Here is a 21361-nt window from a genome sequence, read left to right as displayed (position 1 = left end):
TAGGAAGCATTTTCAGGGGTCTCTAGTCTTGGGTGACTGAGGGAGTGACAGGGATTTTCTTAGGATTAGGGGATAGGAAAAGAACCAATATGAGGAGAATATTAAATGACCAAGGACCAAAGTGTGTGTGTGTGTGTGTGTGTGTGTGTGTGTGTGTGTGTGTGTGTTGGGGAGGGAGGAAAATACGAGATATACAGAACTAAGAAAAATCATCAAATGGTCTTTCAACAACGATGGGTAAAGAGCTAAGGGCCAGGAATAAAGGACTAACAACAGAGGGTGGAAAGAATAAAGAGAAAGAACAACAGCAAAGCAATCAAAACCAAGTGATATAACATGATAATGGCCAAACTTGGCTTCAAAGAGGAGATAGGAGAAGGCAGTTCCTCCTTTCTTGATAGAGGTGGGTGATTCTGGATGTAGAACACTGCATATAATGTTAGATTTGGTGGCTCTGTTGGTTGATTTTACTAGACTATTTTTCTTCCTCTATTTTGCATTCATTGTTATGAGGGATGACAAGGAAGAGATATTTTTGAAAATGTGTGTTAAAAATGATATCAATAAAACATTTTTACAGGAATTAGGGGTGTGAGGGATAAACATCCAAAATGAGGGGGATCTGGTTGCATAATAAAGATGAAGGAGTTACAGTTATAAGAACTAGGAATGGAGAAGAAATTTACTGGACATGGAATAGGGTAATGTTAAGTGTCAGAAATCCCCAGGTCTGGTCCTGCCTCTGGTAGGTGTGTACATGATTCCCTCAGTGATTATTAGTGGGACATGAAAAATGGACCATAGCCAAACATGCCAAGGAGATGAATTCAACACAGTGGTCTGTGATCTTCTCTGGCCAAGCCCAGTTTCCAGAGAGGATAAAAGCCTAGAGTTCTAGGAGGCAAGATTGAGAAGGATCTCTGTTCCTTTCTTTGACAGTCCCACTTCTCTAATCTCTCTGCACCCACTTCCCTGATGGCTCAGCGATCGGTCAGCATCAAATCCTCTGGGGGAAGCCGGGGCTTCAGTGCCTCTTCGGCATCCCTGCTCCCAGGCTGTCGGACAAGCTTCAGCTCTGTGTCTGTGTCCCAGGGAGGGAAGAGTGGGAGCCGTCTTGGGGGTGGTTTTGGGACCAGGAGCCTCCACAACCTCATGGGTGGCAAAAGGATCTCTGTCAGTGGAGGATACCGCTCCAGCAGAGCTGGCTATGGAGGTGCTAGTTGTGGTTTGGGATATGGGGGCATAGGATATAGGGCTGGGGGGTATGGGTTTGGAGGTGGAATGATGGCAGGATCTGGTGGCATCCATGAAGTTACAGTCAACCAGAGCCTACTGGCTCCCCTCAACCTGGAGATTGACCCATCCCTCCAGAAGGTTCGGAAGGAAGAAAAAGAGCAGATCAAGACTCTCAATAACAAATTTGCCTCCTTCATAGACAAGGTAAGAATTTGCTTCTCCTTGTAGAAAACCCTCTGATGGTCTATTGGTTGATCTGTCATTTTAATATTTTTGCTGAGGGTAAACGTTGGGAAGAGAGAGTGAGAAACTATGGCCTCAACCTAAGAAGCTCTACTCCAAAGCTATTTTATTCAGTGTTCTTCGGTCTTCCAACTGGTAAAGCAGAGGACAGAGAATGTTTAGACTTCCATAGTCATGAACAATGCTGTTAGGATGACAATATGTTCAGAAAGTTCCCTGACCCATAATCAGATAATTTCTTTCTCCGTGGATAATGGCAGAGAATGAGATAACTTGTTAACTCACATGTGGAACTCAGATCAAATGAAGCTAAAAAAATAGAATGAAATAATCACAAATTTGATCCAGGGTGAATGTCTGCCTAAGGACAATAGGGCATCTGTCCAGTGATTCAAGAGGCATGTGGAGGGTGGAGGCAATCTATGCTTTTAGTACTTCTTTCATGGGGGAAGAGCTGTTTTGAGTCCCAGAACACACTGGTTGATTCTTTGGGCATTTCCTCTAGTTCTGATACATGATCATCTCACCTTTTAAACCTTTTCTTTTCTTCGCTCTCCATTTAGCACATGGGTTGACTGGGCACCTTCTTAATCAAGAAATAACAGAGATAATGATCTGAATAATTCAGCTCTTTGTTGCAGAAATGAAAATTCAGGAAATCTGGTTCTATTCTAAAAAGGGTTCTATTCTTCAACCTGCCTTTCTAATTAGCCATGTGACCTTGAGGAATTCATTTCACTTCCATAACCTGTAAGAATTCTTCCAGTTCTAGAAGTCAGTAATTCTGTAAAATATTTGTGTTATTTGCCAGGATTGTTGCCTGGGTAAACTCTGCCAGGGACACTGCCATGGAAGTGGTTCTTAAATTTTTTCATCTTGTGACAGTGCTCAACCCATCCTGCATTTTTCCTTTTGCTTCTACTTTCAGACTTTCAAGGCATCTGAGAAAAGATGGTTAGAACTTAAGTTGGTCTGGGGAGAAATCAGGGTGCGGTCATGTGATTCTATCATTATTTGATAACAAATGAACAGTGGGGTGAGTCAGATGTCATAGTAAGGAAAGAATAATGATTAGCAGAAAAATATAATGAAGAGACCCTTGGTCAGTAGACCCACATTCTATTTTTTTCTGTTCCTAACTGTATGACCTTGGGTAAGTCACTTCTCCACCTTGGTGCCTCAGTTTACTCATTATAAAATGAAATGTCCAGAAGGAATGACTTTCTAAGGTCCCTTTACCTTCTAATCTTTTGAATTTAAATGGAGGGAAGGTCCCGTGGCCATGACTACCAAAAACATGATGTTGCCTCAGTTACTTTTGTCTCCTGACCCGTTCTCATTCTCATTATGCTTGGTTTGAGAAATGTTTTTAGAAGTAAGGGTAATTAAAACCTATCTTCTAAACCTCTCAGGACAAGTCCTGAAAAATTGAATGAAACTAGAAACCATTGCTTATGTTGGGTCAAGATATTAGGATCTTGACTAAGTCTAGAAAGCCAAATTAGTAGCATAGAATTCTAGAATTGTAGAGATCATCACATTCAATCTGGCAGATGAGGAAACCTAGACATGAAGTGGGGGAGACACTTACTAAAGGTTATTCAGCTAGTTTGAGAAGTAAAACAGGGACTAGAACTCAATTCTCCTAGCTCAGAGTTCACTGGGATTCCCACTATATTTGACTGAAAGCTGCAACTAGGAATGTTGTGGTACCTGCAACAAATTGAGTTTTAGGAAGGAGAATCCCTGAGTCTGAGACTGCCCCTGAGAGGCTTGTAGTAGAAAGCAAATGGGTCTCTGGGAAAGATAACTCAATTGAGAATCCTCAACCAGTTCAAGACTGTATCCTTACACTCCCTTAAAGGGGCTGCCTTCCTACCACCCAGGTCTGATGGGGGCCCAAATCACTCTGGCTCTCATTGATTGGCCAACAATGGGTCCCAGGCCAAGCCCTCCTTGGCTACTGTTTAGGTCCTGATTGGTTTAGAATGAATGTAAAAGCAATCGTTTCTGTTTTGGACCAGAAACCCTGAGGGTCTTCTCCTCCCAAATTTATGTATTTATTTATTTAGACTAGATAAAGAAGCCATGTTCTGCCTCATTTCTTACCTAACTTTAATTAATAAATGGGCATTGCCTTGGCCAGACTGAGACCCTGTTAAAGACCTTAGCATAAAAAGGCATAGGTTTCCCACTGCATCCAAGGCCATCTCCAGTCATCCTGATCTATATTTTGCCCCTGGACCTAGATGGCTCTGGAGCAGCAAGTGAGGCTGGTGACTTCGAACAGCCCTCAATTAAATCCAATTCACTTGCATGTCCTGGCATCACCTTCCTGGTGTCATGGTCCTCTTCAAGAATGAAGGACAAATAATAATATCAATGAGGGTCAACCAATCGTGAGGTGTGAAGTATGAGATGTTCTCCCACCACAGCAGGAAGAAAGCCCACAAGAAAGTCCTCCAAGAGTCTAGCAATTGGGGCACATCCCAGCTGATCAACCATAGTTTCAGCTCTGCATCTCACTTTCTCATTTCAGCTTTTCTGAATTAACGGATGACTGATTTCATATAGACTTGGACAAAGCATATGTAACATGAATTAGATAAATTTGGGGAATAAACTTTGTATATTCTTCCTTCCTTCCATGTGTCTTCTACTTATTTGGTGTCTTGAGGATGATACAAAAGCCCTGCTTCTCCTTCGTATTCCAAGGAGCTTTGATTTATTCCATTTCTGCTTCTTACATTCATACTGTCACTTAAACAAAGGTTTCTAGGGGCAGCTAGGTGGTGCAGTGAGTAAAGCGCCGGCCCTGGAGTCAGAAGGACCGGAGTTCGGTTCCGGCCTCAGACACTTAACACCCACACAAAAACACTAGCCATATAACAAGTTACTTAACCCCAATTGCCCTCCAAAAGGCCAAAAAACAAAGTTTTCTCCTATTTCACCTCCCAAGCAGAACCACCACAAAAAGCTGTTTGGAGGGGTGGCTAGGTGGTGAATAGAGCACCAGCCCCAGACTCAAGAGGACCTGAGTTCAAATCTGGCCTCAGACACTTAACACTTACTAATTATGTGACCTTAGGAAAGTCACTTGACCTCAATTGCCCTGCCTTCCCCCCTCACAAAAAAAAATCCAACTCTTTGGAGCAGAGAGGAGATCTTCCTGATCTTCAGCATTTTCACTTTGCTGATGACACTAGACAATTTTTTTTCATGTGTTCTAACCTCCAAAGGCAGGTTGCTGTTTCTGAATGCTTAAGATTCTCTTCTCTCCGTGGAATACAGGTTCGCTTTCTGGAACAGCAGAACAAGGTCTTGGAGACCAAATGGAGCATCCTCCAGGACCATAAGACAACCAAAGCTAACATTGAGCCCCTGTTTGAAGCCTATATCAGCAACCTAAGGAGGCAGCTGGAGTGCCTCGGTGGGGAAAGAGGGAGGCTAGAAATTGAACTGAAGAGTATGCAGGATGTAGTGGAAGACTTCAAGAACAAGTGAGTGTGAAAGGCGCACAAACCACATTCTCATTCATCTCCTTGTCCCAGGCACCTAGTATACTCTGGATATTTCAGAGGAAACCCAGAGCTAGTGATACAGCTCCTACCCTTAGGGATTGCCCAGTCAGACAGGAGAGGCCAGAGACACTCCAGAAAAATAATAGAACACATTCAGAAAGCTGGACAGAGCTCTAGACATGTCACTAGGGAGGGGAAAGGAATTGAAATTGGTTCAGAATAATATGATTACACTATTCCCGTGCATTTGCCCCAACCCTAAATGCCTTACAAAACTACCTTCTTTGCATTGGTAATGTAGCTACTGTCCATAGAATCCAGCTTTAGAGAGCATGGAATAAGAAGATGTGGAGCCAAATCCAGAAGAAGATGACGGTTGTTGCCCTCAAGCAACTCTCAATTTGATGAGGGAAAGGACATACACCTAGAATGCATGTGTGCACAATACACACAGAGGCAAAGGCTGAAAACAGTACAGTGTATCCCAATATATTCATGACTATAATGAAAAGGAATTATCTTATTTTGTTTTAATTCTCATTTTTATTAGTAACACTATTTGGAGAAAGGATATTATAGTGCAATTTCTGAAGCCAGAAAAGAGCTGGGTTCAACCCACCTTCCACATTGATTAGTTTTATGACCCTGGACAAGTCATTTAGTTTTTATGTACCCCAGATTCTTTGAACAGTGACATAATAATTTTGAAATCATAAAATACAATATAAATGTGAATTATTATTAAAAATCAATTTTTCAAAAAACAATCTGTGACCCATAGCTAAGATGTGAAATATATAAAATAGCTAATGCTATCAAATTAATCAAACATTTATTATTTTAGTAATAAATTTCGCATCTATATGACCTAATGGTTAGAAAATGCTTTGAATATATTCCTTCATTTGATAGTTTTCTTCAAGTATTTGAAGGGGTGTCATAGAGGAAAGATTAAACTTACTGTCTTTGACTCCAGGACAAAGAACCAAGAGTTGGTGGAATAATCAAAGAAATTAGTTTAGTATTGATTTCAGGAGGAAAACAAACAAACAAACAAACTTCTCATAACAATCAGATTCATCCAAAAATAGAAAGAATTTCCTTGAGAAGTGATGGATTCACTCATTTGGGAGGTCTTCAAGCAGAAGCTGTTACTTGTTTGATTTATTAAAGTAGGGATTCCTTTTAAGGATTATTGAATAATCTGCTGAGGTGCCCCACTGACTCTAAGAGACAGTTATTTTCTGGTCTTGACAACAGCCCATGAGGTGAATGAGCAAAGGTTAATACTCCCATTTTATTAGTAAATAAAGTAAGATGGAGAGAAAGACAGACAGAGAGACACAGAGACAGAGATTTGTGACAAGACACTGAATAATGGGATGGGCAGAGCCCATTTCCTGGATGGGTCCTGTTTATAAATCAGATTAGGGATGAGGGAAAAGACAGGGTTAAATGCAAAAGGGGTGAGGAGAGTATTTTGGATTGATGAATTAATTCAGGAGCAAGTGAATAGAGCTCTAGGCAGACATCTAGAGGTCCTAAGGTCAGAGAATAAGGGGTTTGTGCAGGGTATGGGAGCAGATTGCCATGGGGCAGTGGAAAGTAAGAAGGGGGACAATATAATATTGTGGGAAGATGACTACAATTAGATTTAAGATCTGGATTGAAATTCCAATTCTTCCACTTACTTGCTGCATGACTTTGATGATTTCACCCCTTCAAGACCTTAGTTTCCCCATCTCTAAAATGAGGAAAGATGATCTTTAAGGACCTTTCCAACTCTATGATCTTTGAATATCCTCTGTGTTAACAGACAGGTAGCCAGTCATAGATAATTCCAAAGAAAAGGTTATCCAAAAGTCATTTCTGTTGACCTTTGGCAGAAACTATAGATTTATCTTCCTAATTTTTCTCACTTTAGCCCCAACAACGTTAGATCTAGAAGGCACTTTTGAAAGTTGTCTAATCCAACCCACTGATTTTATGGAGGTAACCAAGGAACAGAAAACTGAAACGGAAAAACTTGTCCCAAATCCCACAGCTGCCAGAGCCAGGGTTGGAAAGAGACCTTTTTGCTTAACTGTGAGATCCATATTAAAATGAGAGCTCATTTCCTGAGGAGACCAGGCTTAGTGGGGTTGTCAGGCAAAGCGTAGAGCAGGGTTAACAGCAGTGTGAAGCTTGTCTGGCATTAAATATTGACCATTTGATAACCTGCAAAGAAAATCCTCTAATATCAAAGGATAAGACAGAACTAGTAGTATATTTTCTGCAGGTTTTAGTTAAACAATGTCAGTATTTGTTACTTTCTTCTTTGGGGACTTGTTGGGGGTCACATGCTAGAGTGGAGCTGGAGTATCTGGGGCAAACAAGGAAGAAATCTGTGGGGCCCATTCCAGCTCTAAATTCAAATGATCCTGAATTTCAACTGAAACATGATAGGAGACAAGAGCCATTGGAAGAAAGGTGCTGGGTAGAGGAACCTTGAAACTTTAGATGAGGAGTTTGGAACTGGTGGAGAGATTTGATGGGGAAATAAATAGAGAATGTGAACCAATGAACCCAAAGGAAGCACAGGGAGGTGCTTCATTAAGTCCTTAAGGTTGGAACAGCATAAACTACTTACTGAAAATACACTAAGAAAAATCAGGCTGTATCAGGAAAGCCAAAAGCTAGACAAGAAGACAGACATCTTAGCTTTCAGGGATGTTAGGACACAGTAGAGTAACTGGAAACTTCTTTCCTTACTATCCAGAATAATTGACAAGCTTTCTATTTGTCCCTGGGTTAGGAGAAGTGCCTAAAGGGAAAGGGAAAGCCCAGATGACTAACTTTTAGGGTAATGTACTTAATCATCCTTGAGTCAGCGTTAGAAGAGACCTCATAGGTAGGTCAACTCTTCACTTATTTTACATATGAGAAAACTGAAGTTCAGAGAAGTTAAAAGATTTGCCTAGAGTTACACAGGTCATAAGTGGCTGAGATTTGAATCTGAGTTCCCTCTCTCTCTCTCTCTCTCTCTCTCTCTCTCTCTCTCTCTCTCTCTCTCTCTCTCTCTCTCTCTCTCTCTCCATCCAGTATTCTTTCTGCTGCACAACCTTCCCTCCTTAATTCCACCCTGTGATTTGGGGGAAATGAATGAATTCATAGGAAGCCTCCACCTTGCCCTGAGAAGAGCCAAGAGCTCACAAGAGCCTTGGGTAGACCTCAGAGAAGATCCAAGAAAGAGAGACAACAATGGCTGTCAGATCCCTTTGCTGTTCCCTTTCTTGTCTCAGGTGGAGGAATTAGAGGGGTGGTCCCTGGACTCATTCCACAAAGATGTGGTAAAGTGACTGGGAGCCAGGGGACAGGTAATTCATTCTGTGGGATCCTGGAAGGATGCCCAAAGAAACGCATTTCAGTAAGAAAAACAATATAATTAATCTTTCTGACATCTCCCAGTGAGAGGGAACAGAAAGGAGGATCTCCTACCTCTCTTATGTCAGAAGTAAGGAAACTAACACAAAGACATTACATGTCAATAAATGTCTTATGTTACAGAAAATCAGGGTGGGGTGAGAAATAAAGTCTTGTTTCTCTGATCCAGAACAATGGGGTTCATTGGCTGTGGTGTAATTTTTCCACTCCCTCTACTTTTAATTTTTTTTCCCTTAACAAGAGGCCTCCTCTGCCTAGTGGCTTAAGATCATGGAACTTTAACAAACTGTTTTGACACAGTCATATCATCCTGCTCACCTGAAAAACTTCCTTTTCAGGTAGTCTGACAATTCTTATACTGTCTTTTCTTGATCTGTTCTCCAGATCAGTTGTTTTTCTATTGAGATGTTTCAGATTCTCTTCTATTTTTTTCTAGTCTTATTTTTTCTTGGTGTCTTATAATGTCATTTCATTCCTCTTGCCCAAGTCTAGTTTTCAAGGGGTTGTTTTTTCCCTTAAGATTTTGTGCCTCTTTTTCCATTTGGCTAACTCTTCATAATTTTCTTGGATTGCCTTTTTTCCCCTAATTTTTCCTTTATCTCTCTTATGCTATTGCTGAATGTTTTTTAAGTACTTCCAAGAGCTCTTTTGGTCTTTTGCCATTACTTTTTGGGATAGGAGTAGCTTTTTTTTAACCTCACTATCTTCCTCTGAGTATGAACCCAGATCATACCAAAGTAGCTATCTATGGTCAGGTTCGTTTTCTTTTGCTTACTCATTTTTATTTTGTTTTGTTTTATTTTTAGTAGCTTATTATTCTAATCAAGTTTTAATCCTGAGTTGTGGGTAGTGTTGTCCTAGGTAGTGTTGTCCTAGGTAGTGTTATTTTCTGAATTCTGTCTGGGGACTGATAACTTTATTACATATTTAAAAGGAATAGCAAGTTACTGGACATTTATTAGCTGTGGTGTTCTCTCTAGGTTAAGAGGTTCTTAACTGGGGATAGGGTATCCCTGAACTTAGAAGGGAAAAAAATTATATCATTATTTTCATGATAATAGTTACATATTTAATAATAAATAATAAAAATAGTTACACAATAATAGTTACATAATAGATTTACAGTTTCATGTGCAATCATATTTTTATTATTATGTCATGGAAATGTTTAAGAAGAAATTAAATAAATACATTTTTTTAAAAAGAAAAGCTTCCTTTTCCTTATGCTCAGATTCCCTGATCTAATTCAACTTAACATCTGGTTCATTCCAACAGATATGAAGATGAAATCAACAGACGCACAGCAGCAGAGAATGAGTTCGTGGTGCTCAAGAAGGTGAAGGGGGAGAGAAAGAGGCTGTGATATTGATTCTGGTCTGCCCAACATCATTCCTGTAGAGTGGGGAATGCCCAATTAACTTAGATTTCTTCTAAGATGGAACAAGGGAGAAAAATCTAGATTTGACTCTACAGTTAAAGAGAACAAGGCAAGGGCAGATGGATAGTGCTCTGTATAGCAGTTCTGGGAGGACCAAAACAGGTTGAGAAGTAAAGGCTAAGGGCGTAGTCTGGAAGAGGAGAATGTGGGACAGCATTGTGAAGAAGAGGGAGGAGGCCATCTAATGGAGACTAGCCTATGGAAAGGTCTCAGAGACCAGAGAGGTCAAGGTGTTTGGGGAATGGAGGCCTTACCTGGAGAAAAGGTTTTTAATCTTTTCTTGTGCCATGAGCCCTTTTGACAGTCTGGTGAAAGCTGCATACCCCTTCTCAGAATCATGTATTTAAATAATTGAAGAAAATTCTAAATTTTAATTAGAGGTTAGTGAAAATGAAGATGCATTTTTTTCCCTTCCAAGTTCATAGATACCCTATCCCCAGTTAAGAGCCTCTTAATCTAGACACCTGATAAATGTCCAGTAAACTCGGATTTATTTGAAGTGAAATAGAGAAGGGAATTCTAGCTCTTACATATCCCCTCAGGGACCCCAAAGTTATATCACCCAAGCCTCACCCCCAGAATTCCCACCCCTAAGCAACATCCCATTGCCTGGCATTTGAAAACTTACTCACCCAGCTGAGTAGAAGTAGTTCAACCAGACTTATGGGCCTGAGGGGGGAATTAAGTCTGGGAAGGATAAGAATTACAATAATTGTTTCCGATTTTGCATTTCAGGATGTAGATGCAGCTTACATGAACAAGGTGGAACTGGAAGCCAAGGTTGATGCCCTGACAGATGAAATCAACTTTCTAAGGGCTTTCTATGAGGCGGTAAGGAGGACCTCAGTCCTTCCCTCCATCCCTGTCCCCTTTTCATTTCCCTCCCATCCATCTCTTGGAACTACTCGCTGGCTTGACTCCTTCCCCTTTGAGCCTTGTTTGAGACCATGGTATCCTGCATCCATAGATTCATTCTTCCTCTCAGGGAAAGTCTTTTTAAAAGGCAGAGAGTAACATTATCTTATGGCTGCTGGTCATCTTCTCCAAAGTTTACAACTCTGCTTCCAAAGTGGAGAATATTGCAAAGTCTGGGGTCACCTTTGTCCCCTTATATGGTGATTTCATTCCCTCTGCCATCCATGGCTATGATTTCACAAGTTGTGAGTGGGGGGCAGCAGCTAATCATTGGTATCGATCTATAGTAAAGAAGGAAGGTCCCAAAGGAAAGGGGCAATGTCAGTCATGACACATGGAGGTTGAAGAATCTGAAAAATTACCAGAACCAAGGCTACTCTTTCCTTTCCTCCCAACCTATTACATTTTGTGTTCTTCTAGTCTCCTCATAAGCAAAGACAATCATGAGGAGATGAGGGATAGATGTGCCCCACTGAGAGGAGATTATCTCTTTTTAATTTAAATGTTAACTAATAAGTTTTATATATATATATATATATATATATATATATAATACATATATATATATCATTTGCCTCCTCTTTCCCAGAAAGTCATCCCTTACAGCAAAAATTAAAAAGAGGAATAAAAATGTTCAGCAAAACTAGCCAAAATTAAGTTTTATGTAGTATTCCATACCCATAGTCCTTCACTTCTGTAATAAATGTTTTTGAATAAATCAGTGACTACACTTGCAAGAATACAACTTCAATGAAGCGAGAGAGGTACATGCTCACATCTCTTCTTTGGGTCCAAGCTTGATTGTTATCATTTTATATCATTTAATTTCTGGTTGTTATTTTCATTATATTTGTGAGAGCAGATAGTTTTATAGATGATTTTATCTAATTCATTTAAACCCCCCAAAGATAGTGTTCCCTGAATCTTCAGGGCAATCCAAGTATATCAACTGGGAAATAATTACTAATCCATGCTTCTGAATATAAGCAATGAACTTGTTGCTTAGTTGTGCCCATAGAAGATTAGGGCCAGTAATCAATGAACAAATAAACTACTCAAAGAAATTTAGGTAGTGTAGTTAGTAATAGCATCCATTTACATAGAATTTTGGGCTGAGAAATACCTTTCTACATCATCTCATTTGTCAAAACTTCATGAGTTATGTAGTGTAAATATTACTGCAGATAAGGAGACTCAGAGTGGTTAAGTGACTTGACCAAAGAGGTGCAGCAAGTAAATGGAATACAAATGGAAATTACTGCTAGTCTAGTATTCTTTCTGCTACTTTGTGCTATGGCTCAAGGAAAGAAGATAAAAGTGTGACTTCCAGTAGAAGTTGATTAGGTTGTCTTTGCATCATCGAATAATGTTAGTGATTGATTCTATTATTACCTTACTCTGCTCAGTGATTTTTCTGCTTTCTGCTGCCTCTTGCTGTGAATTAAGTCAAGGTCTGTCAAGTCAGCTTAGGTCAGTTATCAGAAAAGACCAAATTAAAATGTTTAATTTCCTATCCTAAGATGTATTATGAGGCAGATGGTCATCGAAATTGAAGAGAGGAGAAGAAGCTCTGCTTAGGCTGGTGTTTTTTGCACCTGAGTGAGAAGTGAAGCGACTTATCCTACCTCTGAACCACTCTTGTTTGAGCTTTTATACCGCTTACCATATTCCCACCTTCTGGCCCAGCTGTCTATGTGCTTCCGATCTCCCTTGATATAAGGGAGTATAAGGGCCTTGCAATTTGATCAATAAATGTTTTTGAATAAATCAATGACTACACTTACAAGAATACAGCATACATGTAAGGACAGAAATACATTTCAAAATTTTTCTTTTAGAAAATCCATTTAGGATTATGCATACGATTGCCCTTTCTCATTAGCATAGATAAAAGAATCAGTTATAATTCTGTTCATGTAGGATCATTGATTTAAGTTGAAAAGGATACTTGTAAGTTATCTAATCCAATCCCTTCATTTTATAGAAGAGGAAAATGTATTGCAAGGTGACTTGTCCAAGGTCACACTGTAAGTAGCAGTTTAGGGTTTAAAACCTGATTCTTTTCAACTAAAGAGGCAGTTCTTAGATACAACCTAGAAGATGTTCATTCAATAGTAGATGCTATTCTAGAAGCTAAGACATAGTCCTGCAGTCTCAATCTCTAAAGGAGTTTGAGAAAATCTATCTTTGTCTATGTTTTGTTCTCTTCTCTTTCCCCTTTCCCCTTTTCCCTCTCCATCTCTCTCTCTCCTCTCTTTTTCCTTCTTTGTCTCTGTGTCTTCCTCTTCTGACTCTCTCTTACACACACACACACACACCCACACACACACACACACACGCACACCTCAATTCCAATTATTTCTCTTCTTGGATCCAATCACAGGAACTGGCTCAGCTTCAGGCGCAGATCTCAGAAACTTCGGTGGTCCTGTCTATGGATAACAACCGTAACCTAGACCTGGACAGTATCATTGCTGAGGTCAAAGCTCAGTATGAGGACATCGCCAACCGAAGCCGGGCAGAAGCGGAGTCCTGGTACCAGTCAAAGGTGAGGAGTTAAAGAAGAAATAGGTTGGAGCCAGAAGCAGCCAGTCTCTAACTCATTCCTTGGTTTTAAATATCTCTTGTGGGTAGAATTTCCTTCTGGAAACTTGTGAGAGATAGAAGATATGCAAAAAGAAGGTAGTCACTCCCTTAGGGGATCTCTCAATTTGTGAAAGGAGATGGGATATACATCAATGACATAGAGACAGAGTAATGAGGTCAAGGAGATGAGAAATGACTGAACTAATCTCTAGATGTCAATGTTGGTGAATGGAAAGTGGAGAAACAAGTGAGGAGTTATACTTTCCAAAGAGAAAAAGAATATAGTGCAAGGTTTTATTGTAGAAGGGAGACAGGGCTAAATGGAAAAGGCAAATATGCATTCTACAAGGAAAAGAGAATACCATGGGTAAATTTTGGATGTGGTAGGACAAGGACCAGATTTGACCAACTGGAGCAGAAATTCTAAACCCGGGAGTCTTAGGAGGTGATCAGGGCAGGTATGAGGGGCTGCCATAAAGACCAGGGAGATGACTTTGAGTCTTCTGTCATAGGTAATAGAGAGCAGCTATGTGGCCTTGGGCCTGGAAGGGATGGGATTAAGATGGTATTTAGGGAAGATGGCAGAACCATAATTCTGGAGTGAAAGACTGGTCATCAGGAAATAAGTGAGAATGTTAACATGGCAATCTAGATGTGTGATGAGGATGGTCAAGATTGGAGTAGTGGTTGTAGATACCGACAGAATGGAAAAGGGCTAAGAAATAGCACAGTAATGCCGTAGGATTTGGTGATGGTTTGGGTGAAGGAAATATAAATGAACCAGTCACCAATATAACAATTCATGGACTTTTGGGTTACCAGAAAACCTCGGGATTCTTATTTCTATTCTCCGTTGTCCCTGTTCCTTCAATGCTACCAACATTTGGTGTTTTCTTTTCTTTTCTCACAGTATGAAGAACTGCAGCTTTCTGCTGGTAGACATGGGGATGACCTCCGTACCACCAGAATGGAGATCTCTGAACTGAATCGGATGATTCAGAGGCTGCGTTCTGAGATTGACAATTTGAAGAAGCAGGTATGGTGAGACTCACAGGGGTCACCTTAGCCACTATCCTGACTTCTAAAATACCTCAACCTAACCAAATCAGGACCTAAAAACCTCTCAGAAGCAGGATTTCATAATTTCCCTCCACATCCCAGTATATCAAGTCATTCTTCCTGAGACTTGAATTAAGCAGGTGGCACAATGGATCAGATGCTGGACTTGTAGTCAGGAAGATCTGAATTCAAATCTGCCTCAGATACTCCCTTGTTCTGTGACCCTGGGTGAGTCACTTAACTGCTCAGTACCTCAATTTCTCCATCTGTGAAATGGGAATAGATACCAGGGCTGCTGTGAGTAAATAAAATAATGTATATTAAACATTTTGCAACCCTTAAAGCACCATATAAATGCTAGATCATCATCTTTATTAACCTCAATTTCTCCTGCTATCCAGGGGAAAGCTGATCATCTTTTCAGGCTAACAAGTTACAGTATAAGCCACAGATCAGTTGCTTTCTTATTCCTAGAGGAGAAAAGAATAGTCAAAAGAAATGAATTACCTTCCACCAGGTCAATACCTAAACATTCAGGTTGATGTTGTCACTCTGACTCTCAAAGGTTCTCAGGGCTGGAGAAGTCGTTACTTCTCTTCGTTTGACTCCCAATGTCAAGAAGTTCTTCCTAATGTCCAACCTAAATCTGTCTTGTTATAATTTTGTTTTATATCACAATATCATGTGACTTCATAACTAGAGGGGACTTTAAAGATGTTTTAATCTAACCCACTCGTTTTACAGATCCAGAAACAGAGACCTGGAAAACAAAAACATTTGTAAGACCATATGGCTAATTAGAGGTGGAACTAATCCTTAATAATCTTCCATGAAATTAGGCATTTTTTAAAAACCACATCATCTCCTCCCACAGTGTGCCACTCTTCAGGCTGCCATAGCAGATGCTGAACAGCGTGGGGAGCTGGCCCTCAAGGATGCCCGGGCCAAGCTGGCTGAGCTGGAGGATGCCCTGCAGAAGGCCAAGCAGGATATGGCCCGCCAGCTGCGTGAGTACCAGGAGCTGATGAATGTCAAGCTATCCCTGGACATCGAGATTGCCACCTACAGGAAGCTGCTGGAGGGCGAGGAGTGCAGGTGGGTAATCAACTCCTTCCTATACCTTAACCTAAATAGCAGCAGCATCCTAGTATGATAATTCCACAATGAGGCTAGACAACTCCCAGAAACATTAAGCAATTTATTTGAATTTCCAGAAATGAAATCAATCAATCAATAAACATTTATTGGGCACCTGTGATGTGTTAGGCACTGAGTTAAGCACCTGGGATACAGAAAGAGGCAAAAGAAAGCTCCTGCTCTCAAGGAGCTTATAATCTCATAGGGAACACAACATGCAAATAAATATATATCAAATAAGTTATAAACAGGATAAATAGGAAATTGTTAACAGAAGGAAGACATTAGAATTAAGGGTGATTAGGGAAGGTTTCCTATAGAAAGTGAGATCTTAGTTAAGAAGCTAGGGAAGTCAGTAGTCAGAAAGGAGGAGAGAGAGTGTTCCAGGCACATAGGATAGCCAAAGAAAATGCCTAGAGAGGAGAGATGGAGTGTCTTGGATGAAGCCATTGCTGCTCCTTTACTGTCCCTAGGAAAGTATCCACCATTCTCTGAGGAAGTGCCCATTGACCTCTTCAAAATGATTCAATCTAGCCCATTCATTTTACAAATTCAGAAACTGAGACCTGGAGAACAAAAACATTTGTAAGACCACATGACTAATTAGAGGTGGAGTTAAAACTTAATCATCTTTGTGACGTTAGGCATTTCTTTTTAAAATCACATCATCTTCTCCTGGCTGCCAAACCCTCAGCTCATTTTGATCTCAGGGCACTAAAATCATATTCAAAAAGATTGTTTGCTTGGGATCATTCATGACATTCAAAGGATAATTGTGGTAATTGTTCTTGGACATTTTTACACTGGTCCTCAATAGTACTCTTTGTGACATCTTCAAGGGAATCCACACTGTGCCCCAAGCTCCCTCTTTGAAACAGTGCCTACCTTTGGAGGGTGATGTATGTCATCATTCTAACTACCTATTTAGGGATGGACCTATGCTACCTGTATATATACATCTATCTATACATATATGTGTGTGTGTGTGTGTGTGTATACACACTACCTCACAACTTGTAACTCTCACTGCCTGTGCCATTAAGGGCCATTTCCTTTTCTCGGTCTGTATCTTTCTCTAGCTTTTGCTTTCGTTCTTGTTCCTTCTTACTTTTTGTGTTCTATTTCTCTCTGTCCTTCTCCCCTTATTTTTGCCCTCCCTTCTTTCTCTACTTTTCCAGTTCCTCTATTTTCCCCTCTTTTCCCTCTGTTTCTTTTAATGCAGGAGAATCTATATGCTTCAATGTCTTTCTCTCTGTATCTTCTCCTCACATGAAAGACAAAGGAAGATAACAAAGTCACTTAATTTCTCAATTAAACAGAATGTCTCTCTTCTTCTTTCCATAGACTCACTGGAGAGGGTGTTGGACCAGTGAATATATGTGAGTAATAACTTGAAGACACTATTGAACAGTGGGTGATATGGGAAGGGGAATGTAGTCTATGTAGTCCCCGATGGGCTGGAGAAGGCTCTTTGTAATAGGTGTTGGCACAGGGGAGATGGGTAGCCCTCTGAAAAAATTTCCTGCAAAGATCCTACTTTTTCGGGTGCTTCTTCCAGATCAGAAAAGGGAATGTTGAAGATTCTAGGCCAGTGAAAAAAATGGACTTTGGAGAAGGGCTGGGGAAAAGGAATTTCTCCAGGGCCAAAGTTCCATACTACTAATGGGGTTATGGAGAGTTGGACATGACTGAATAACTACAAGAGATGACTTGGAAGTGGGATAAAGTTATTTCTATTCTCTTTTGGGGGAAATCTATCAAAGATCTCAGGGTATTCTCAAGTCTAAGTCCCAACACCTAATGAGGTCATCCTTGCAATAGTGAATTCACCCCCAAATTGGAGAATTTTTGACGGATTAATAGATGGAGACTAGTCTGAAGGTACATGGTTCCTTATAATAAGTGTTAATAGAGCCTGGATGATCAATACTTCATCCCAGCTCTGTCTGAAACCCTGTGTCCAAACCAGTAAGGCGAAATTCAGTAAGAATGGATGCCCTTTGTTTAGAAATTTGCGCCACTGTAGGATGGGAAGCAGATGCTTGGCTCGGTGAACCAACATGTGAAAAAGATGGTGGCTTAAAATGACCGCATCATGGCAAACAAGAACCAAAAGTATAATTTGTTGGGCTTTTTTAGTCATTTCAGTTGTGTCTTACTCTTCAGGACCCCATTTGGTGTTTTCTTGGCAAAAATACTGGAGTGGTTTGCCATTTCCTTCTCCAGTTCATTTTACAGAGGAGGAAACTGAGACAAACAGGGTAAAGTGACTTGTCCAGGGTCACCCAGCTAGTAAGTGTCTGAGGCCAGATTTGAGCTAAGGAAGATGAGTCCCCTCAACTCCAAGCCCAGCACTCTACCCACTATGCCACCTAGCTGCCCAAGAGGATGATGCAACGACTAAGAACAACAAAAAATAACCAAGCCAATGTAATCTTAGGTTAGATTATAATAATACTAATAGATGATAACATAGCACTTGAAGTTCATTAAGTACCTTACACACATCATCCATTGTGGGCATCACAATAACCCTGTGAGAGAAGAACTATAAAGCATTGCTATCCTTTTTATACTCTAAAGCCCAGAGAGGATGAGCACCTTGTCAGTGCTACAGTTATTGAGGGTCAGAACTGGAATTCTGGTTTAGGTGTCCCTTATTGTGATTCAGGTTTTTCCTGGATCAGACTATGTCTACACTATTCTGTAAATACAGCATATTCAATTCTGACCATCATGCTTTTAAGGGGACGATGGCAAAGTAAGTTAGTGAGGAGTATGGAAATCATGTTGCTTTGAGGAATGGTTGAAAGAACACTAGGCATTTTGCCTTAAGAAGACAAGCCTTAGAGAAAGGTCAAATCTCTCTTTTTTAAGGACGTTTCACATTGAATAGAAAGAAGATATGTCCTGGTTTGTTCCAGAAGGTAGAACTATGACCTAAGCATAGAAGTCATGGAGAAACAGATTTCACTTCAATACAATAAAGAAACATCTAATAATCAGACCTGTTCAAAGAGGTAGCATGGTATAGTATAGTACAATCCAATCTTGGAGTCAGGAAGACATGAGGTCAAATCTAACTTTAGATGCTAGCTATGTGACCTTGGGCAAGTCACTTAACCTCTGCCTGCTTGTTTCCTCATCTATAAAATGGAGGTAATAATAACACTTACCTCCCAAGGTTGTTGTGAGTATCAAATAAGGTAATGAGTATAAAGTACTTTGCAAAGTATATATATGTGTGTGTGTATGCATATACACATATAAATATATGCACATATATATATACATATGTGTATATAATATGTATGTATAATATAAAATATGTAGAAGCTTAAATATAGAAATGCCGTTATTGTTAGTATTGTTGACCTCTCTCAATCTTTAAAATGGAAATAATAATATTGTCCTGCCTACTCCATGAGGTTATTGTATAACATGAGATGCTGAATATGAAAGCATGTTGATAATTGTAAGTCACCATACAAAGCACCATCAGACTGTACCCACTTCCTCTCGATGCCTCTGTGTCTCTCACAGAGAAAACCTGAAACATCTATTGAGACACTTACGAGAGAGGTACTTGGGAAAAGGGCTTGGAATGCAGAGAAAAAGAAAAAGCAATAATTAGGAGACACTACAAGGCATGAGATGCTATCATATTTGCTATGCAGATGAGATGTAAATCCATATGCAAATGAGAGGGTTTTTCTTGTCTCTTTCTCCCTTCAGCGGTGGTCACTTCTAGTGGGAGCACTGGATATGGTGGAAGCAGCGGCGTCTGTGTGGGTGGAGGTGGCCTCAGCAGCAGCCTCTGCTATGGAGGTGGGGCTGGAGGCTTCAGCTCCACCAGTGGCCGCAGCATGGGGGGCAGCAGCTCCAGCATGCGCATCATCTCCAAGACATCATCCACTAAGAAAAGCTATCGGAGCTAAAACTTCTCTATTCTACTGCCCTCCCTTCCCCAACCCAGCTTCCCAACCCTAAGGCCTGATAATCTGCTAAAGACCCAGAAAGAAATTTCTTTTGTACAGTCAGACATGGTAACAGAGGATTCGTAGGTCTTTCAAGGCCATCTCTTTCATCCTTTTACTTCCCGACAGGCCCTCACCAAGACCATTCTTCAGATGAAAAACGGTATTTGTTTTCAAAGTCCTCCAGGGTCCAAAAGTGCCTCCCTTAGGGTTTATTAACCCTCATGGTTAAGAAATTCTTCTTTATATCTGGCCTGAAGACCTCAGGTTGCATTTCCTTAAATCATTTCTCCTTTTTTCTGGGGGTGTTAGAAATTGACCCTGGTTTATCCATTTCTGGGTCTCAGCAAGAATTGGTATCCCTTGGATTAGGGCTTTTATACTATTTGACTTTCACTGCAAAGTAAGCAAAATTCCAGCAAATTGTCTCAGAGCAGAAAAAGAAGGAAAAACAGATGGCAGGGTGCCTTATACCCCACTTCATCACTAAACCATGCCTCCTTTGCCCCACGTCCATCATCATCAGTGTTCATTGGCCCAAATTACAGCATCTCCCCAGATTCCTTTCTTCAGCCAGTTTTCCACCTTCAAAAGCAGGATTTTGGAATATAGTCAGCTTTCAATTATGCATACTAATAATCAGATGATCTGACAATTCTGCCTGAATGTCCAGAAGTCAGTAAATGATATTTCAAAGCAGATTCCATATTCTACTTTCATTTATCCTTAAACTAATATTACAAATGATTTACCTTATGAAAGATTAATTGATGGGGATCAAATGCTTCCAGGGGCTTCAAGCCTGGTATGACACACTTGATAATACATAAATGGAGAATCAAATTGTCATGTATTAGTGGTCTCCCTGTTCACATCATCACCACCACCTCCCCTTGCCTTACAGTCTGATCTTCCAGTAATAAGGTTTGGGGCTAGTTATTTCTGTTCTTTGGATAGTTTTCTTTCTCTCTGTCTCTGTCTCTCTCTTTCTCTGTTTCTCTGTCTGTCTCCCTCTCTGTGTCTCTCTGTCTGTCTGTTGGTCTTTCTTTCTCTTTCTTCTCTTTTCTTCCCATTCTTTCCCTAACTCAACTCTTATTTGGATCTTTGCTCTCCTTCCTCTCCCTTCTTCTCTACTTTTGCCTACCTCCTTCCATTCTCTTTCTCATTCTGTTTGAAGGTTAGAATTCTATTTCCCTCTGTGTCCTGTTTGTCTCTCTTCCCCTCCAATTTGTTCCTGGATGACAACCCCTTGAATTATTTAATTATTTTATTGGTATCATCATTGTCTCTATTGACTTGGACTTTGAGATGCAACCTGAAACCCAAGACTGGCTAGACCAGAAGGACTTTGAAACAAATACACCATCTTGCTCACCCCACAAGTAAGGTGTGGTCCAAAAAATAGAACAAACTTAGAGCTCAGCTTAGGCTGGTGCTGGGCATTGCTGAAAGGTGATGCTGGCCACCCCTCATCCCTCACATGAAATTGGAATCTAGGAAGAAGGTTGGGAAAGTAGGACCATTTCCCAACCCTTTCTGTGATTGGTGCTCATAGTGAAACTTTATGAGTTTATAATGGGAATTCCCAAAGCATCATACACAACCCTACACACACAACCATACACAAACCAAAACAAGATGGATGTAATTCTCAAGACCAGCAGAAAGAACTTGAGTAATTCTGCATGTATCCTGGTTCTCCACTAGTATAGCTTCCAGAGGTGACTGTTAACAGAAAAAAAGACCCTTGTTTCAGGTCCTCCTCCTGTACTCCCCCCTCCAGGTCCATTTGCTCAAAAAGCTTGAATAAAAGGCAGTCAAACTCT

The 21361-nt window shown here is 40.4% G+C and overlaps 1 protein-coding gene across 1 annotated transcript; it reads left to right on the top strand.

The window, feature by feature from the left end:
• Positions 1-948: 948 nt before the first annotated feature.
• On the top strand, positions 949-21361 carry LOC138171621 (keratin, type II cytoskeletal 6A-like). Its single transcript, XM_069101158.1, has 9 exons — positions 949-1440; positions 4771-4979; positions 9699-9759; positions 10597-10692; positions 13160-13324; positions 14273-14398; positions 15296-15516; positions 16903-16937; positions 19294-21361. The coding sequence occupies exons 1-9, from the start codon at positions 976-978 to the stop codon at positions 19494-19496; spliced, it is 1581 nt and encodes a 526-aa protein (XP_068957259.1). The 5' UTR covers positions 949-975; the 3' UTR covers positions 19497-21361.

Source organism: Petaurus breviceps, unplaced genomic scaffold, assembly GCF_028583685.1.
Source record: "Petaurus breviceps papuanus isolate PSGF00001 unplaced genomic scaffold, PetGlider_PUasm1.0 454, whole genome shotgun sequence".
Lineage (NCBI taxonomy): Eukaryota > Metazoa > Chordata > Mammalia > Diprotodontia > Petauridae > Petaurus > Petaurus breviceps.
This window is presented reverse-complemented; position numbering and strand designations above follow the sequence as displayed.